At 44.5% G+C, this 18989-nt stretch overlaps 1 protein-coding gene across 1 annotated transcript in view; it reads left to right on the top strand.

The window, feature by feature from the left end:
- LOC311149011 (KICSTOR complex protein SZT2-like) overlaps positions 1-18989 on the top strand; it is a 130346-nt gene that overhangs the window by 68334 nt on the left and 43023 nt on the right. Inside the window, exons 50-61 of the mRNA XM_084186082.1 lie at positions 1111-1284; positions 2316-2513; positions 3011-3255; positions 3566-3729; positions 6300-6397; positions 6756-6888; positions 7146-7273; positions 9875-9922; positions 11028-11149; positions 11309-11491; positions 16082-16349; positions 16943-17022. Of these exons, the coding sequence (XP_084042208.1) occupies positions 1111-1284; positions 2316-2513; positions 3011-3255; positions 3566-3729; positions 6300-6397; positions 6756-6888; positions 7146-7273; positions 9875-9922; positions 11028-11149; positions 11309-11491; positions 16082-16349; positions 16943-17022 (1841 nt within the window). The remainder of the gene's footprint in view (positions 1-1110; positions 1285-2315; positions 2514-3010; positions 3256-3565; positions 3730-6299; positions 6398-6755; positions 6889-7145; positions 7274-9874; positions 9923-11027; positions 11150-11308; positions 11492-16081; positions 16350-16942; positions 17023-18989) is intronic.

An 18989-nucleotide genomic window follows, 5' to 3' on the forward strand; every position in this document is an offset into this window, starting at 1 on the left:
GACTCCTGCTGCATTGTGGTGTTTGTGTGTACGTGTGCGACTCGCAGGTGACGGCCCAGTCAGTCCGTCAGACCTCATAAACCACCCTGCTAAAGTAGCCAAAGAAAAATGGATTGGAGTCTCTGCAAAACACAAATTGCAAACACATCAAGTCACTCGCGCCGACTGACCTGTTCAGTCATCAGAATACACAAGCACGTTGTAGTAGTAGTAGCCAAACCTTCTGGAGAGAAACAGTAACATTTATAAGTGGGCTTAGTGGTTTGAGAATGACATGTGGCTGCTTTGTTGACTAGCTGGCTGCAATAGGCAGATACACGCGCACGCACACAACATGCACACACAGGCACACACAGGCACAGGCAAGCGGTGTGGCATGACTGTCTGCAGTCAGTGTGAAGCCCAGTCCAGTGCAGCGTGTTGTAGAAGAGATGGCCGTGTGTGTGTTACTGATTTATTCCAGGTGATGAATGTAATGCATCTATGTCTCCCGCCAGCCTGCCAGGTACACCAGCCTAACAATCACTACTCCACGCATGCCTCTGCCCACTAATGGTGCAAGCTAATAGCCATAGCCGTATCAAACCAAACATGGGGTCCGGGCAGATTGGCGGTAATATTATTTAACGCAGGTGTCATGTATGGGTGAGGAATGCCTGTACGGTGCAGGTTTTATGAGGTGAATAGCTGAAGCAGGGTGATGGGGTGAGAATCAGAAGACAAGGCTGTCTGGGTTGGTGTTGGGATGGAACATCAACTGTGTTGTAGTAGAAAGGTCATGGTTTGTACATTTTATACTGTAGTTCCTCTGATGTTGATGCAGGAGAATATCAGACAAGAGTCAATGGAGAATCTCTGTAGTTTATAATGGCACACAAAGTCGTTGTTCTTTATTGCACTCCAAAACTGAACTTAATTGCACTTGAAAAATATGTTTAGAGTTTAGATACAAACAACATGCACAATAATCAAGGTTATTGTTAATGTAGAAAAAACACTATCCGGCTCGAAGGACCATTAAAAAGAGCACCACCTTTATTCATCCTCTAGTTAGTCTATCAGTGTATCTCTGGGTCACCCTGTCCTCCACATTTCACCTGTTCCCTTCAGGTATCGCCTGTATCGCCCTGTCGTTCGTTGATGCTCAAGGCTGCCCTCTTCAGGTTCCTGCCCAGGACTGCGCCACACCACCCAGAGGGGATGCATCCACCATCCTCCTACAGCCGGACCAGTTTGACGCCCTGACAACTGTCATCAAGGTGGACTCCAACAACCTCAGCTCAGGTAAAGCCTGGTAGGGTTTCTTTTAGAGATCAGGGTCCTGTATCGGAAAACAAAAATGAATGTTTCATATTGGACAGGTTCAGATAATACCTCTCCGTTTCGTTCCTGATGACCATGACAAGGCCAGAGTAGCCAGGACAACCTTTGGCGGAGTTGTTGCTGTGTCTCTTTCTTCTCAAAGAGTGTCATAAAATGTGTTTACTATTATGTGCTGCATTGTTTATTTGTATTAAGTGATTTTATGAAATATATTTTGCACTGGGGAAGTATTTGAGAATTGTAAAACTTCTTCATTTCACAAGAGATTAATTTATACGCAGAGCAATAAGTCATACATAATGTTCTCTCTCTGGAATGAAATGTCAAGTCACCTTGAATAGGACTGCTAAAGCTGTTTGCATAATGATGGTCATTGCACAAGGAGTTTTTATTCCCTCTTTCTGAGATACAGGGATTGTATTTTTCAATGTGACATTGAGTTAAATTGAATGAAATTATGAACTTTTTAGTTTTTGTTTAAAAAAACTCTAAAACATCATCCAACTAATTACGTGCATAAAAAATGTTTTATTCGCATATAGCTACCAACTTTAATTGGCAAATATGATTTATGCTTCCTAGTTTGTTTGAGAAAATGCAATTAGTTCTGAGAGTAAAAATAACCTCATGTGGTAATCTACTGCGTTGCCATGTGTTTGTGTAAGGTTATTCATTAGAGGCCTACTACCTGAGCTGTTTAAACTCTGCTGGGCTCTGCTCTACTGGCCTGTCTATTACACCATCATTAATCAGGTGTGCTCTGCACTAGCCTGGTCGCAGATGTGTGTGTGCTGTATAGCCAACTACTATGCTCATAGTCACAATGTGATGATTGCCAAGACAGCACCATTAGAATTGGGACCAGGCTAGTTCAATGACAATAGGAGCTGGCAAGACAGCACAAACAGACCTGGAACCAGGCTCTAGTAGTTCTGCTCATGCTCAGTGCAATTCTCATTAGTCAGTAATCTGTCCTTCCTTCTTCCTGACAGGGCCAGAGATGAGGGTGCGTTTTGACATCTGGGAGCAAGGTAACGTCTCCCCCCTCCAGCTGACTGACAAGCTGCGAGGAGCCCTGCGCCACGCCCTCTGTGATGTCATCATGGAACTCCGGGTCCTGCCGAATCCCCTGTGTCTGGAGACATTCTGCGCTACACCGGGGAGAGGGCGGAGAGAGGACTCAACTAACAGTGAGGAACTATAACTACCTTTAAAGTACCTGCGTGGCAATGCTGGGACGATCAACAGAAAATGATCGACACCGATCACTTATCACAGGCATTTTGCTGATATTGTTCATTGTGATAACTAGCCTATACTAGAGAAATGTGAAGGTTGAAATGAAAGTTTGCTAATATGGGTGATTGTTGATGGGACAATTGATGGCTACAACATCAAACTAGTAGTAGTAGTTTAAAGGATAATTTAAAATAAACTGGTGCAGATTGTTATAAACGTATCATATCGTTATCGCATCAATTCAGGCGATTTATCGCAATATGGATTGTTGTCCATATAACACACCTCTACTGATTAGTACACATTGTTGCCTTTGGCCTGCACAACAAATACACATGCTTTATTGGTCTTCTTGGAAAGTGAATTCAAATTGTTGTATAATTCAGTCTATGTTATCAATTCATGTTATCAGGTTCATCCCTTGTCTATCTCCACATCTTTTCTTTAGGTCTTTTAAGTCCTCCTCCATTGGAAGCAAAGGTGAATGAACTGGAGGTTAGGGAAGTGAAAGAAGTGAAGGAATTTAAGGACAGCTTCCGGCCTTGTAGTGGCTCTAGGAGGGTTAAGAACAGCCCCTCCCCTATCACCCTGATTCCTGCCCCCCCTGGGACCACCCCCAACACCGGACCAAGTACACCTGAGTCCACTACACCCACCGGCAAGACCACCCGCCGAAGCTTCTGGGAAATACTGGTGAGTGGAGTTCTCTTTCATTGGTTTTGTGACGTTTTTTAAGACAGGATTTTGTCCCAAATGGTACCCTATTCCCTAATGCACTACTTTTCTATTTCTGCTAGAGTGTCCAAAAATAGTTTACTGTATAGGGAATAGTGCCATTTCACAATCTTTCATAAAACATTTTTGTGTGTCTCATCTGAGTTAGTTCTGTCAGTGATACATCCATCCGAGATCAATATTATATCTATAGTTGGATTATGAACCACCATGTTGCTGTTTTATTCAGTAGTAAAGAGTGGTGATGAAATTGTGATCCTCCCTATAGAGCAAGCCAGACTCATCTGAGCTGGGGAGCCCTAAGACGACAGACGACATTGTGCAGGAGAAGGGAGAGGAGGGTCGGACACGCAGGAGACACAAGACGGAGAACGTGAAGCAGCAGTGGAGCCAGGAGAAGGCCATGGCTGTAGAGCTGGAGCAGGCCCAGAGGTTAGCAGATACACACAACACAGGCTGGATTTAGATCTGGGTTCAAATAGTATCGCTTTTCTTCCAAATGCTTTTTTTTCCTTTTCTGTCTGGTGTTACAGATGGGCAGAGTTAGAACTATTTCATTGGTTTCATTGTGACAGGCAAGCTCAATCAGGTACTTTTTCGTCAAGTAGACAGAAAATACCACTTGAACCTAGGTCTGGTCTCCACCGTTTAATGTGAGCGGATTCAATATCTCCTTAAGCCAAGGAGAAAGCACTGAGCTACACTCACCAGCCAGTTTATTAAGTACACCCAGTCGGGACCCCCCTTTGCCTCCAGAACAGCCTAAATTATTCAGGGCATTCTACAAGGTGTAGGAAACGTTCCACAGGGATGTTGGTCCATGCTGACGCAATGTCATCACGCAGCTGCTGCAGATTGGACGGCGGTACATTCATGCTGCGAATAGCCCGTTCCATCTCATCCCAAAGATACTCTATTGGGTTGGGGTCTGGGGACTGCGCAGGCCACTCAAGTAAACTGAACTCGCTGTACCTAATAAGCTGGCCGGTGAGTGTATGGAGAAAGGCAGGATCCATGATTGGCTGAGATAATGGAGGGGGATAAAAGAGAGTAATTTATGGAGGACAATGCCATGCTGACTAATGCGTTTACATATGAATTCTTAAAGAGATGGGTGGGGCTACGGCTTAAGAGGGTGTGACTGATGCTGAATGGGCGTAAACAAAGAAGAGCTCTTTAGAAAGTGTGAAAATCATTCAAATGCATTTTCTCCTACTTGTCTCCAAAGGATAGGTTTATATAATAATAATAAAAAGCATGACTTTCCAATGCTTCCCCCAGCTGCAGTGTACACATACATGTATAGTGCATTCGGAAAGTATTCAGACCCCTTGACCTTTTCCACATTTTGTTATGTTACAGCCTTATTCTAAAATGGATTCAATTGTTATTTTTCCTCATCACAATACCCAATAATGACAAAGCGAAAATAGGTTTTTGTAAATTTATAAAAAATAAAAAATGGAAATACCTTATTTACATACAGTACATTCGGAAAGTATTCAGACCCCTTGACTTTTTCCACATTTTGTTACATTACAGCCTTATTCTAAAATGGATTTTTTCCCTCATCAATCTACACACAATAGCCCATAATGTCAAAGCAAAAACAGGTTTTTAGAAATTGTTGCTAATTTATTAAAATAAATGAAATATTACATTTACATAAGTATTCAGACCCTTTACTCAGTAATTTGTTGAAGCACCTTTGGCAGCAATTACAGCCTTGAGTCTTCTTGGATATGACGCTACAAGCTTGGCACACCTGTATTTGGGGAGTTTCTCCCATTCTTCTCTGCATATCTTCTCAAGCTCTGTCAGGTTGGATGGGGAGCATCGCTGCACAGCTGTTTTCTGGTCTCTCCAGAGATGTTCGATCGGGTTCAATTCCGGGCTCTGGCTGGGCCACGCAAGGACATTCAGAGACTTGTCCCTAAGCCACTCCTGCGTTGTCTGGGCTGTGTGCTTAGGGTCGTTGTCCTGTTGGAAGGTGAACCTTCGCCCCAGTCTGAGGTCCTGAGCGCTCTGAAGCAGGTTTTCATCAAGGATCTCTCTGTACTTTGCTCCGTTCATCTTTCCCTCGATCCTGACTAGTCTCCCAATCCCTGCCGCTGAAAAACATCCCCACCTCATGATGCTGCCAGGTTTCCTCCAGATGTGACGCTTGGCATTCAGGCCAAAGAGTTCAATCTTGGTTTTTTTTCAGACCAGAGAATCTTGTTGAGAGTCCTTTAGGTGCCTTTTGGCAAACTCCAAGCAGGCTGTTCATATACCTTTTACTGCGGAGTGGCTTCCGTCTGGCCACTACCATAAAGGCCTGATTGGTGGAGTGCTGCAGAGATGGTTGTCCTTCTGGAAGGTTCTCCCATCACCACAGAGAAACTGTGGAGCTCTGTCAGAGTGACCATCGGGTTCTTTGTCAACTCCCTGACGAATGCCCTTCTCCTCCAATTGCTCAGTTTGGCCGGGCGGCCAGTTCTAGGAAGATACTTTTTTGGTACCCTTCCCCAGATCTGTGCCTCGACACAGATCTGTCTCGGAGCTCTACAGACAATTATTTCGACCTCATGGCTTGGTTTTTGCTCTGACGTGCACTGTCAACTGTGGGACCTTATATAGACAGGTGTATGCCTTTCTAAATCATGTCCAATCAATTGAATTTACCACAGGTGGACTCCAATCAAATTGTAGAAACATCTCAAGGATGATCAATGGAAACAGGATGCACCTGAGCTCAATTTCGAGTCTCATAGCAACACAAAAACGGTTTTTGCCTTGTCATTATGGGGTATTGTGTGTAGATTTATGAGGAAAAACTATTTTTTTGTCTGTTTTAGAATAAGGCTGTGAGGTAACAAAATGTGTAAAAAGTCAAGGGGTCTGAATACTTTACGAATGCACTGTTTCTTCGGGACATAAGCTCACCTTCCTGAATTCAGTCACAAATATGGAGTTTCTGTCAGTAGTATTGCACTGTTTAATGGGTGTGTATGTTCCAACAGGAGACACGTGTCCCAGCTAGAGGAGGGTGACGTTGGGACCCTGCACCCTTTATACCAGGTCACCTGTCAGCCCTGGATCACCTTCATGGCTAAACTTGGTGAGTGTGTTTTCTTTTCTTTTCATGGCTGAGCTCCTCTGCCCTGTCATCTGCCCTCTCCTTTGCGCTCCCCTTTGCACTCCACTTACCCATCTCCTTATTTCTGCTGGAGTGGAGAGGAGAGAGGAGAGGGGGTAATAGAAAATATTGGCTGCATCCCAAATTGCACTCTATTACCGCTATAAAACCCTTGATGGGCTCTAGTCAAAAGTAGTGCACTATACAGAGAATAGGGTGCTATTTGGGACGATACCATTGTCTCCTATCTATTTTCTGCGAGTGGCTTTCAATGTTAAGGTTAACTCTCATTTTCTCTAGTTCTTCTCCTTTTCTCTCATTCTTTCTCTGGTGTAAATAGGATGCCCGTCGATTCAGCAGTGCACAGCTGAGATTGCCTCCCAGTTCCTGCTTCCACCCATCCTGACAGAGATTGTCAATCTGGTCAGCTCCCTGGCCTGTGACACGGCAGTCAAGGTGTTTGAGAGGACAAGGTAGGTCATTTGAAATAATCAAGTCAATCATTGGAAAGACACAGTCACTGGAATTAATCAAGCATACAGATATGTGTACATTATTTTAATATCTTCCAGCTAGTTTGGAAAGAGTGTATATCAGGAAAGCATCTATATACATTTTTCTAAAATCATAAACACATTTTGTGCTTCATCTTTCAAGCTAGTGTTATAAGGATATTGTTTTGGTATAAAGTTACTTTATCATGGTTTTGTGTTTTTGTTTGGTCCCCTAGTTGTCTCCAAAGAGACATATTTGTTCCCCTGACTTTGATCCACCACCTCAGCCAACCACCTACCACCTCTAGAACCTTCATCCTCATTGGACGGAACTTCCACCAATGGCATTGCAGCACAGAGCAAGGTACCTGCATAAGCCAGAGTTCTATTATCCCTGTGCTTTGAAAGTAGTCACTGTTCACTGTTTGCTTAACCTAATGTGACAGGTGTAAAAAGACGCCTGAGCAGAGGTCCCACATCCGGTTTTCAGCGGAAGAGGAAGCTAGGTTGACTTAGCTTTATCCCTGGAAACCGGATGCATCCGGCTGTTAGCAATTCCGCTAAGGGTGCTGTTCACTTGACCCTTGATTTTATTGGCTTATTAGATTCATGGAGTTAAACATAATCATTGCCCTTTACTAGCATTTGATGCTCATTTTATACTTCAAATTATGCCTCATTTCCTTATTTAGTTTTGGGAAATAAAAAAATTATGAGGTACCTTTTTCCCCTCTGTAACTTTGGGATTCTGTGGTCAACCATGCTTTACTAACTGACTTTATGGAAGCACCAAATTGACAAATGAAAAAGTGAGAAATACAGTGCCTTGCAAAAGTTCATCCCCCTTGGCATTTTTCCTATTTTGTTGCATTACAACCTGTAATTTAAATGGATTTTTATTTGGATTTCATGTAATGGACATACACAAAATAGTCCAAACTGGTGAAGTGAAATGAAAAAAATAACTTGTTTCAAAAAATTATACAAAATAAATAACAGAAAAGTGGTGCGTGCATATGTATTCACACCCTTTGCTATGAAGCCCCTAAATAAGATCTGGTGCAACCAATTACCTTCAGAAGTCACATAATTAGTTAAATAAAGTCCATCTGTGTGCAGTCTAAGAGTCACATGATCTGTCACATGATCTCAGTATATATACAGCTGTTCTGAAAGGCCCCAGAGTCTGCAACACCACTATGCAAGGGGCACCACCAAGCATGCGGCACCATGAAGACCAAGGAGCTCTCCAAACTGGTCAGGGACAAAGTTGTGAAGAAGTACAGATCAGGGTTGGGTTATAAAAAAATATCTGAAACTTTGAACGTCCCATGGAGCACCATTAAATCCATTATTAAAAAATTGAAAGAATATGGCACCACAACAAATCTGCCAACTCACGGACCAGGCAAGGAGGGCATTAATCAGAGAGGCAACAAAGACACCAAAGATAACTCTGAAGGAGCTGCAAAGCTCCACAGTGGAGATTGGAGTATCTGTCCATAGGACCACTTTAAGCCGTACACTCCACAGAGCTGGGCTTTACGGAAGAGTGGCCAGAAAAAAGCCATTGCTTAAAGCCATGTGGGAGACTCCCCAAACATATTGAAGAAGGTACTCTGGTCAGATGAGACTAAAATTGAGCTTTTTGGCCATCAAGGACAACGCTATGTCTGGAGCAAACCCAACACCTCTCATCACCCCGAGAACACCATCCCCACGGTGAAGCATGGTGGTGGCAGCATCATGCTGTGGGGATGTTTTCCATCGGCAGGGACTGGAAAACTGGTCAGAATTGAAGGAATGATGGATGGCGCTAAATACATGGAACTTCTTGAGGGAAACCTGTTTCAGTCTTCCAGTGATTTGAGACTGGGACAGAGGTTCACCTTCCAGCAGGACAATTACCCTAAGCATACTGCTAAAGCAACACTTGAGTGGTTTAAGGGGAAACATGTAAATGTCTTGGAATGGCCTAGTCAAAGCCCAGACATCAATCCAATTGCGAATATGTGGTATAACTCAAAGATTGATGTACACCAGCGGAACCCATCCAACTTGAAGGAGCTGGAGCAGTTTTGCCTTGATGAATGGGCAAAAATCCCAGTGGCTAGGTGTGCCAAGCTTATAGAGACATACCCCAAAAGACTTGCAGCTGTAATTGCTGCAAAAGGTGGCTCTACAAAGTATTGACTTTGGGGGTTGAATAGTTATGCACGCTCAAGTTTTCTGTTTTTTTGTCTTATTTCTTGTTTGTTTCACAATAAAAAAATATTTTGCATCTTCAAAGTGGTAGGCATGTTGTGTAAATCAAATGACATAAACCCCCCAAAAATCCATTTTAATTCCAGGTTGTAAGGCAACAAAATAGGAAAAATGCCAAGGGGGCTGAATACTTTCGCAAGCCACTGTACTACATTAGCTTATAGTGAGAGATATTATTATGATGCTCAGCCACCCAGCTAGCAGGCAGACCATAGCAGAACTGGGCACAAACCCAAATACTCTATCCTAACCCAACCTGGAACATTTGCAGCTAACTGACTTCCAAATTACTCATTGCATCAAATCTGTTAGATAGATTCTCTCACTTCAAAAACAACACTGCATTTCAATGGCATGTTACTATTAACTATTACTAATTATCAACTGTAGATGAGTGTAGAAGACTAAGTGCATGATATACATAAAGGTATTATTTCTAAGCTTACTGTGACATGACGTGCTCTGTCTGCTACTGCGCTTGGGTTCTGTTCTCTCTCCTCTGTCCCTCTCTGACAATCAAAGCAACATTTTTAAAAACTGTTACTGTTATTTCTTCTTTCTTTTGCAAGCATCTCTGTGTCTGTCTGTCTAGTGTTAGCTGAGTGTCTCTGTGTAGCTACTGTAAACCTGTCTGTTGTCAGTGCCTGCACCCTGCCAATATCATGCTGTTTTGTTTGTGCTCATCTCCGTTTGCCCACAGAAGACAGTTCAGATGATGAAAACACCCCTGAGATTAGTAGGTTCACACGTAAGTCTGACTTTGCCCCCTCCTCATAGTAGGTTCACATGTAAGTTTACCTCCAGCCAGCCCCAACCAAGCAACGCTGGCTCTGGGCTATTCTGGTTTCATTTATATATTTTTTAATTCATACAATTTTCTAAGCCATTATTAGCTGTTCTATTTACCTATTAAGCCTAAAAGAATGTGTCCAAAAAAAACAGAATCTCTGCTGCATAGATAGGTATTTTTTGGAATGTAAAGCTTTGTACTGAATGCTTCACTGAATGCATGGCGTGAGCTGTGCATCATATACTCATGTTGCTTATGTAGCTTAATACGGATGACCTTATACCTGTGGAATATGAAGAGTTCACACAGTTTCCTCTGTGCCGTCTCCCTCAAACTTGATATTTCAATTCCAAATGTCCAATCAAATCTCACAATTTTTACTCTCAAGCTAAACTCTCTGGCTGTCTGGCAAAATAATAGTCCATTTCCTAGAAAGGAAAGGTTTCTTTCTTCTTCTTCTCCGCAGCAGAGTAGCAGAGTAGCCCCTTGCACGCCTCTCAAAGGATGGATCTGTGAATAATTGTATGCAACCGGCCCTGGGGGCTTAGAAAACCCTGCTGAGACATTCTCTGTCTGATAGGACATAATGAGAACCGTTTATTATTTAATCTTAATAGCATCATATTCAGAAATCACTTTCCCACCATAAGGTGACTGACTGTCTGTTTAATCATATACTTGATGGTAAATAAGAGATGAAAGATTCTCAGTCTGTGACATTAAGGTCCCCTTGTTAAATTGATTGTCAACCTGAGTCTATTCTACTGTACCGTCCTTATCTTAGAGACTGTGCCAGAGTCTGGTTCAGCTCAGGTTCTCTCCTGTCTGTCCTCTGTCTGCTGTGTCAGGTTGGGGTCGATTCCATTACAATTCAGTCAATCCAGGAACTAAACTAAAAGTCCAATTCCAATGTGCCTCATTGCTTGTCAATAAAGACAAAATGGAATTGGAATTTCAGTTTACTTTCAGTATTGACTGAAATAAATGGTATTGACCCCAAACCTGGTCTGCATCCTTCCCCTGTGTCCCACTCTCACTGTCTTCTCTCTCCCTATTGGTCCAGCTCATAAGGGCTTCCAGCGCTTCGAGGCCTTGGAGCAGTCTGATTGGTTCAGCCCAGGGCAGGCCTCGAGGGGTGTGGCCCCAAGACAGAGGTTCCTCCTCATACACATCCTGGATAAGAAGGTGAGTAGGTATGGGAGTGAGTTGTTGGTGGGTGTGGGTATGTATGCACAATTTGGCCCATTTATTTCTACCCATAGGCTATGTGACGTGGGTTGATCTCAATCTCAATGTTGATCTAAGTCTCTCCCGCCCTCTCTCCCCCTCTCCCTCCCTCTTCAGGTGACCCTGTACACCTATAACTGGTCAGTGGACCTTGGTGTGTCTCTGAACCGGGGACTGGTCAGGCTGGTCCAGTGGCAGAACGCCAGGTCCCACGTTATCCACTGTCTCCTCAATCAGAAGATGGGCCTCTTCCACCACTACTGCTTCTCTGACACACCGGCCCACGAAGACCTCAAACAGGTAAACGTTTCTCAGAATCAGAATCACCTTTACTCGCCAAGTACATTTACTGTACCATGAATTTGAACTGGGGAAGTGGTGCTGACATCGCCTTACAACACTGTCAATCTCACACAGATCCATCATTCTTACTGTAACCACAGCCTAACACTCAAACACACACCAACGCTTTCACTGAGCTACTGTATCTAAATCAGACACACCTGCCCACGAAGACCTGATCAGGTAAACGCTCAATCTCACGCACGGCACAGCCATCTGCTTTAATTCATCACAGTCTTACACCCTTTCATACACTGTGGCCTGTAAGTATTAAACATTTACCCACACACACTATACAGATGGTACGATGTTAGGATTGGGAACAATGTCCTGGTGGTTTAAATGGGGGGTTCAGTCAGGTGGAATCAGTCAGTTGGGTAGTGTAACTGCAGTGTCTGGTGGTACAGGACAGGCCACCCCCGAGGCAGGTTACACACAGCTGTCAACTCCTGAGTGTGGGACTGAGATTCCTTTCACACTAGCAGGTACCTGCTCGTACCGTACACACACATACACGCACTGCCCTCTTTCACTCTAGTGGGTAGGATACCTGCTCATTGCCTTTCTTTTATGTCCCCCTCTCACGCTCTCCTCTACTTTCTTGCTTCTCTTCTTAGCAAAAGCTGGGAGGGTGTCTTGTCACTAAATCCCCTCCTACATCTCTATTCCTATCTGAGTTTTAAACAGCGGTAGTTTTAATATTCATATTGCACTTCTTTTGATCAGAGCTCTATGGGCCCTGGTCAAAAGTAGTGCACTAAATATGGAATAGGGTGCCATTTGGGACACACACTTAGTCTGTTTATTGTACTTAGTAGATTCTCCTTGGTCTTTAATACAGAACATCAATATGACCTAGTTTTTTCCCTCTCTTTGATCATCCCTCTTCCTCCCTACCTGGGTATGACATGTCAGCACCAAGGCCTCCATTCCTCATTCCTTCTGTTCCTCTTTTTCACCTTTTCAGTCAACATCCCCGTCACCATCCTTGTATCTCTGACTCCTTTTGATATGCGTGAGGAAAGGAGCGGAGAGAATGTCTTGTGTCCCAAATGGCACCCTATTCCCTATGTAGTGCACTGCTTTTGGCCAGGGCACATAGTGCTCTGTAGGGGATGTGGTGCCATTTGGGACATCGCTAATAGAATCACTCAGCTCTCTGACTTCACAGCCCTGTGTTTTTAGTTCCGTAGCTCCGGGGGTCAAAAACAAAGAATGCCTATCATTTCTGAGCAGTCTGCATGAATGCCCGTATACGAGACGAAAGAAAGGCGAGAGGTATTTTTAGGGCTTTTAGGGCAAAAATAATATTCTGTATTTTATCTGTCATAGAAACTGTTTTGCTCTGCCGCTTTTCTTTTTACTGGGAACATAAGACGATACACTTATAGCATTTTATTTTGTTTTACAACAGTGTTTTGGGGATCATATGGTAGAAACATCCTTCCAACTGCACGACAACCAATTACAGTGCAAAAAAGTCAAATCAAAAGAAAGGAAATCTCCCAAACTTTCTTCTATTTCTTTCTATATGCCCTCACTCTTAATCGCATCTCCACTAACGAATGCTGACAGAAGGCAGAGTCAGAGCGACAGAAAATTTGCCCGCGCAGACCGTCATCTGTCACTGTCCTGATGAGGAGCACAGTGGGCACCAGTGTCCAGTTCATCCCCCCCTCGCCCCCCGGGCACGAGACAGACACTGGCCAAAGGGTTCTGCCACACTGGGGCATCTGGGCCCTCCCCTTCCTCATCCGTTGCCTTGGTCCTGCCCAGCAGCCATTAAGCTGCTCCGTTGAGCTAAGTTGCTCAAAAGTTCCCCTGAGCAGAGGGGAGAGTGGAGGAGAGAGTGGGGAGGGGGGGATGCGGACATATTAGCTGTGCAGTGTCAGTCGGGACATGCTGTCCATGAGTCTCTGTGCCATCTCTAAAGCTTCACCAACTAGGCTCTATCCTAGTTTTGTTAGGCCTTTCAAGTAGATCATGGTTTCAGCCCTACCAGAGTTGGTCTGTAACAGATACTGTACTTTATAAAGGGATAGGTTTCTACCGTTAGGTTGATCTAATATGAGTGTGTACAACTTGTGTTATTTTTTTTATTTCACCTTTATTTAACCAGGTAAGCCAGTTGAGAACAAGTTCTCATTTACAACTGCGACCTGGCCAAGATAAAGCAAAGCAGTGCGATAAAAACAACAACACAAAGTTACATATGGGGTAAAACAAAACATAAAGTCAAAAATACAACAGAAAATATATATACAGTGTGTGCGAATGTAGTACGTTATGGAGGTAAGGCAATAAATAGGCCATAGTGCCAAATAGTTACAATTTCGTATTAACACTGGAATGATAGATGTGGAAAAGATGATGTGCAAATAGAGATACTGGGGTGCAAATGAGCAAAATAAATAACAATATGGGGATGAGGTAGTTGGGTGGGCTAATTACAGATGGGCTGTGTACAGGTGCAGTGATCGGTAAGCTGCTCTGACAACTGACGCTTAAAGTTAGTGAGGGAGATGAGAGTCTCCAGCTTCAGAGATTTTTGCAGTTCGTTCCAGTCATTGGCAGCAGAGAACTGGAAGGAATGGCGGCCAAAAGAGGTGTTGGCTTTGGGGATGACCAGTGAGATATACCTGCTGGAGCGCATACTACGGGTGGGTGTTGCTATGGTGACCAATGAGCTACGATAAGACTGGGATTTGCCTAGCAGTGATTTATAGATGACCTGGAGCCAGTGGGTTTGGCGACGAATATGTAGTGAGGGCCAGCCAACAAGAGCGTACAGGTCACAATGGTGGGTAGTATATGGGGCTTTGGTGACAAAACGGATGGCACTGTGATAGACTACATCCAATTTGCTGAGTAGAGTGTTGGAGGCTATTTTGTAAATGACATCGCCGAAGTCAAGGACCGGTAGGATAGTCAGTTTGACGAGGGCATGTTTGGCAGCATGAGTGAAGGAGGCTTTGTTGCGAAATAGGAAGCCGATTCTAGATCTAACTTTTGATTGGAAATGCTTAATGTGAGTCTGGAAGGAGAGTTTACAGTCTAACCAGACACCTAGGTATTTGTAGTTGTCCACATACTCTAGGTCAGACCCGTCGAGAGTAGTGATTCTAGTCGGGTGGGCGGGTGCAAGCAGCGTTCGGTTGAAGAGCATGCATTTAGTTTTACTAGTGTTTAAGAGCAGTTGGAGGCTACGGAAGGAGTATTGTATGGCGTTGAAGCTTGTTTGGAGGTTTGTTAACAGTGTCCAATGAAGGGCCAGATGTATACAAAGTGGTGTCGTCCGCATAGAGGTGGATCCGAGCTTCACCAGCAGCAAGAGCACCATCATTGATATACACAGAGAATAGAGTCGGCCCAAGAATTGAACCCTGCGGCACCCCCATAGAGACTGCCAGAGGTCCAGACAACAGGCCCTCCGATTTGACACATTGAACTCTATCTGAGAAGTAGTTGGTGAACCAGGCGAAGCAGTCATTAGAGAAACCAAGGCTATTTAGTCTGCCAATAAGAATGCGGTGGTTGACAGAGTCGAAAGCCTTGGCCAGGTCGATGAAGACGGCTGCGCAGTACTGCCTTTTATCGATCGCGGTTATAATATCGTTTAGGACCTTGAGCGTGGCTGAGGTGCACCCATGATCAGCTCGGAAACCGAATTGCATAGCGGAGAAGGTACGGTGGAATTCGAAATGGTCGGTGATCTGTTTGTTAACTTTGCTTTCAAATACTTTCGAAAGGCAGGGCAGGATGGATATAGGTCTCTAACAGTTTGGATCTAGAGTGTCACCCCCTTTGAAGAGGGGGATGAACGCGGCAGCTTTCCAATCTCTGGGGATCTCAGACGTTACGAAAGAGAGGTTGAACAGGCTAGAAATAGGGGTTGCGACAATTTTGGCGGCTAATTTTAGAAAGAAAGGGTCCAGATTGTCTAGCCCAGCTGATTTGTGGGGGTCCAGATTTTTCAGCTCTTTCAGAACTATTGTGTCCTGATAGTTCATTTATTACACAGTGGAATATGGAGTTGGAATTCAGATTCCAACCCATGGTTTAGGCTTGTTTCAGGCACAGTGTTCATGTGTATTTAATAAAAAAATCATTGTCATGGCATGTTCATATACCAGAAAGTTACTTGTTCAATAACTTGGAGAAAAACTCACAGCTTCTACGCCCCCCTTGCACTCACTCCATCGCTCTCATTCTGCCTCTCATCTTCTTTCTCTCTCTCCATCTCTCGCTCCCCCTCTATTCTCCTCTTTTTTTGCACTATTTCTCTCTGCTTCTCGCTCCCTCTTCATCTCTCTCGCTCCCTCTTCATCTTCTACTTTCTCTCTCTTTCTCTCTCTTCCTCTCATTCTCTCTCTCCATCTCGCTCCATCTTTCTCCATCTCTGTCCATCTATCTCTCTCCATCTCTCTCATTCTCCCGCCTATCTTCTACTTTCTCTCTTGCTCCCCCTCTCATCATCTCCTGCTTCCTCTCTCTCCCTCTCTTTGTCTCTCAATCTCTCCCTCACTCATCTTCTTCTCTTCTCTTCAGGAGCCCAACCCGTTCCTGAACCCTACCATGGAGGCTGATGCCCTGCTGAGGAGCCCAGTGCCGCCCGTACCCAGCAAGGACCAGGGCAGGCTGGCTAGCTCCATCCGCTCCCTGGCACCCCTCCACTTCCCCTCAGAGCTGGTGCCCTTTGACGAGGCCCTCAGGGACATCGGGACGGGCCGCCCCCTGGCCAGCGCTCAGGACGGGGCCGATGTGGTGGCTCGGCACGGGGCCCAGCTACTAGAGGTCAAGGCTGCAGAGAGGAGAGGTCAGATATGGACCCAATGATGTGTATAAACACTCCTCACCCACCTTCAATATATAACTAGTACATACTGTACTATCTACTTTCCTACAGTTTAATTAATGCAATATTACTCAGGTTGAGAATGAAGTGGATCTTTAAAGCAATGCTTTTATAACACACCCAATGTTAATGTGTTGTAAAAGGTTGAGGGGGGGGGGGGGGGTTAGAGTACAGGATGCTCTAGTAATGTTTGTTTGATACAATGTGAGCCACACCAGTCCATCCAGCAGCAACAAAGATGAAGTAGCCAGCTATGCTGGTTGAGGAGATGGCGATAGTTAGTCCTTGGCCCTAACAGAGACAGGCAGAAGGCTCAAGGCCTGGCTGATAGCTCTGAGGGATGGCTACCACATGGCCCTGGGAACAGTAAGGCTGCCCTATTGCCTATAGTAATGACACCTTATTCCCCTTTATAGTGCACTACATTTGACCAGAGCCCTATGGTTAGTGCACTATAGGGAATAGGCTACCATTTAGGACACATGGTTACGTATCCCCACCGCTGTGCTGTGTGACTGAAGAGTGTTTGTGTGGATTTATCTCCATGTTGACAGAGATGGAGAAGCAGATGAAGATTGAGAACCTGTTTGTGACTTGGCAGCAGAGGTCAGCGCAGTCCAACATGCCCATCTCAGTAAGTACCTATCTACCACAACCGTTTTACATTTACATCACATTTACATTTGAGTAATTTAGCAGACGCTCTTATCCAGAGTTACTTATAGTAGTGAGGGCATACATTTTCATACTTTTTCGTACTGGTCCCTTGTGGGAATCGAACACACAACCCTGGCGTTGCAAGCGCCATGCTTTACGAAATGAGCCACGCGGCACCCTCCATTTTAGCCATTTCCATCCCCATGAAACGCCTATGGACACACACACAAACACACACACACACACGTGCGCACGTGCAAACACACACAACACGGTAAACGACTCTAGTGAGGAGAAATATCCGCTGCCCTCTGTCTGACAATCGGAGCTATCTACACTATATATACAAAAGTATGTGGACACCCCTTCAAATTAGTGGATTCTGCTACTTCAGCCACACCTGTTGCTGACAGGTGTATAAAATCGAGCACACTGCCATGCAATCTCCATAGGCAAATATTGGCATTAGAATGGCCTTACTGAAGAACTAGGTGACTTTCAACGTGGCACCGTCATAGGATGCCACCTTTCCAACAAGTCAGTTCGTCAAATTTCTGCCCTGCTAGAGCTGTCCCGGTCAACTGTAAGTGCTGTTTTTGTAAAGTGGAAACGTCTAGGAGCAACAACAGCTCAGCCGCGAAGTGGTAGGCCACACAAGCTCACAGAACGGGACCACCGAGTGCTGAAGCGCGTAGGGTGTAAAAATTGTCTGTCATCGGTTGCAACACTCACTACCGAGTTCCAAACTGCCTCTGGAAGCAACGTCAGCACAATAACTGTTCGTCGGGAGCAACATGAAATGGGTTTCCATGGCTGAGGGTCGGCTGGAGTGATGTAAAGCTTGCCGCCATTGGACTCTGGAGCAGTGGAAACGTGTTCTCTGGAGTGATGAATCACGCTTCACCATCTGGCAGTCCGACAGACGAATCTGGGTTTGGCGGATGCCAAGAGAACGCTTCCTGCCCGAATGCATAGTGCCAACTGTAAAGTTTGGTGGAGGAGGAATAAATAAATAAATAAATAATATGCCATTTAGCAGACGCTTTTATCCAAAGCGACTTAGTCATATAATGGTCTAGGGCTGTTTTTCATGGTTCAGGCTAGGCCCCTTCGTTCCAGTGAAGGGAATCTTAACGCTACAGCATACAATGACATTCTAGACGATTCTGTGCTTCCAACTTTGTGGCAACAGTTTGGGGAAGGCCCTTTCCTGTTTCAGCATGACAATGTCCCCGTGCACAAAGTAAAGTCCAGATAGAAATGGTTTGTCGAGACCGGTGTGGAAGAACTTGACTGGCCTGCACAGAGCCCTGACCTCAACCTCATGGAACACCTTTGGGATGAATTGGAACGCCGACTGCGAGCCAGGCCTAATTGTCCAACATCAGTGCCCAACCTCACCAATGCTCTTGTGGCTGAATGGAAGCAAGTCCCCCCAGCAATGTTCCAACATCTAGTGGAAAGCCTTCCCGGAATAATATAAGCTGTTATAGCAGCAAAAGGGGTACCAACTCTATATTAATGCCCATGATTTTGTAATGAGATGTTCGACGAGCAGGTGTCCACATACGTTTGCAAATCATGGAGTTCACACATGCTGGCAGAGTATGCACACAGCAACTCAGCAAATGGTATCTCTCCATCTCAAATACATTTACACACATTTGCATGTGGGCGCAAATGGTTGTCTGAACTTGGCTGCTATGCTGTCAGGAAGATGGGGCTTTTATGCGCTGTAGCTAATTGATGTATATTTAACTATTGCCATTTTTAGTATTCTGGGACTTTGGCACAGAGAAGTAAATACAATATTATTTTTAAGTAGTCTCCATTTAAATATTCCAACTAATTTACAAAGTTTGCAAGCTGGAGCATTTGAACAGCTCTTAATGAGAGACAGTAACTCTTGTTAAGTTGATATTCTAGCAGGCATTGTGGGACTGT

This window comes from Coregonus lavaretus (genome assembly GCF_964263955.1).
Source record: "Coregonus lavaretus genome assembly, chromosome: 21".
Taxonomy (NCBI): domain Eukaryota; kingdom Metazoa; phylum Chordata; class Actinopteri; order Salmoniformes; family Salmonidae; genus Coregonus; species Coregonus lavaretus.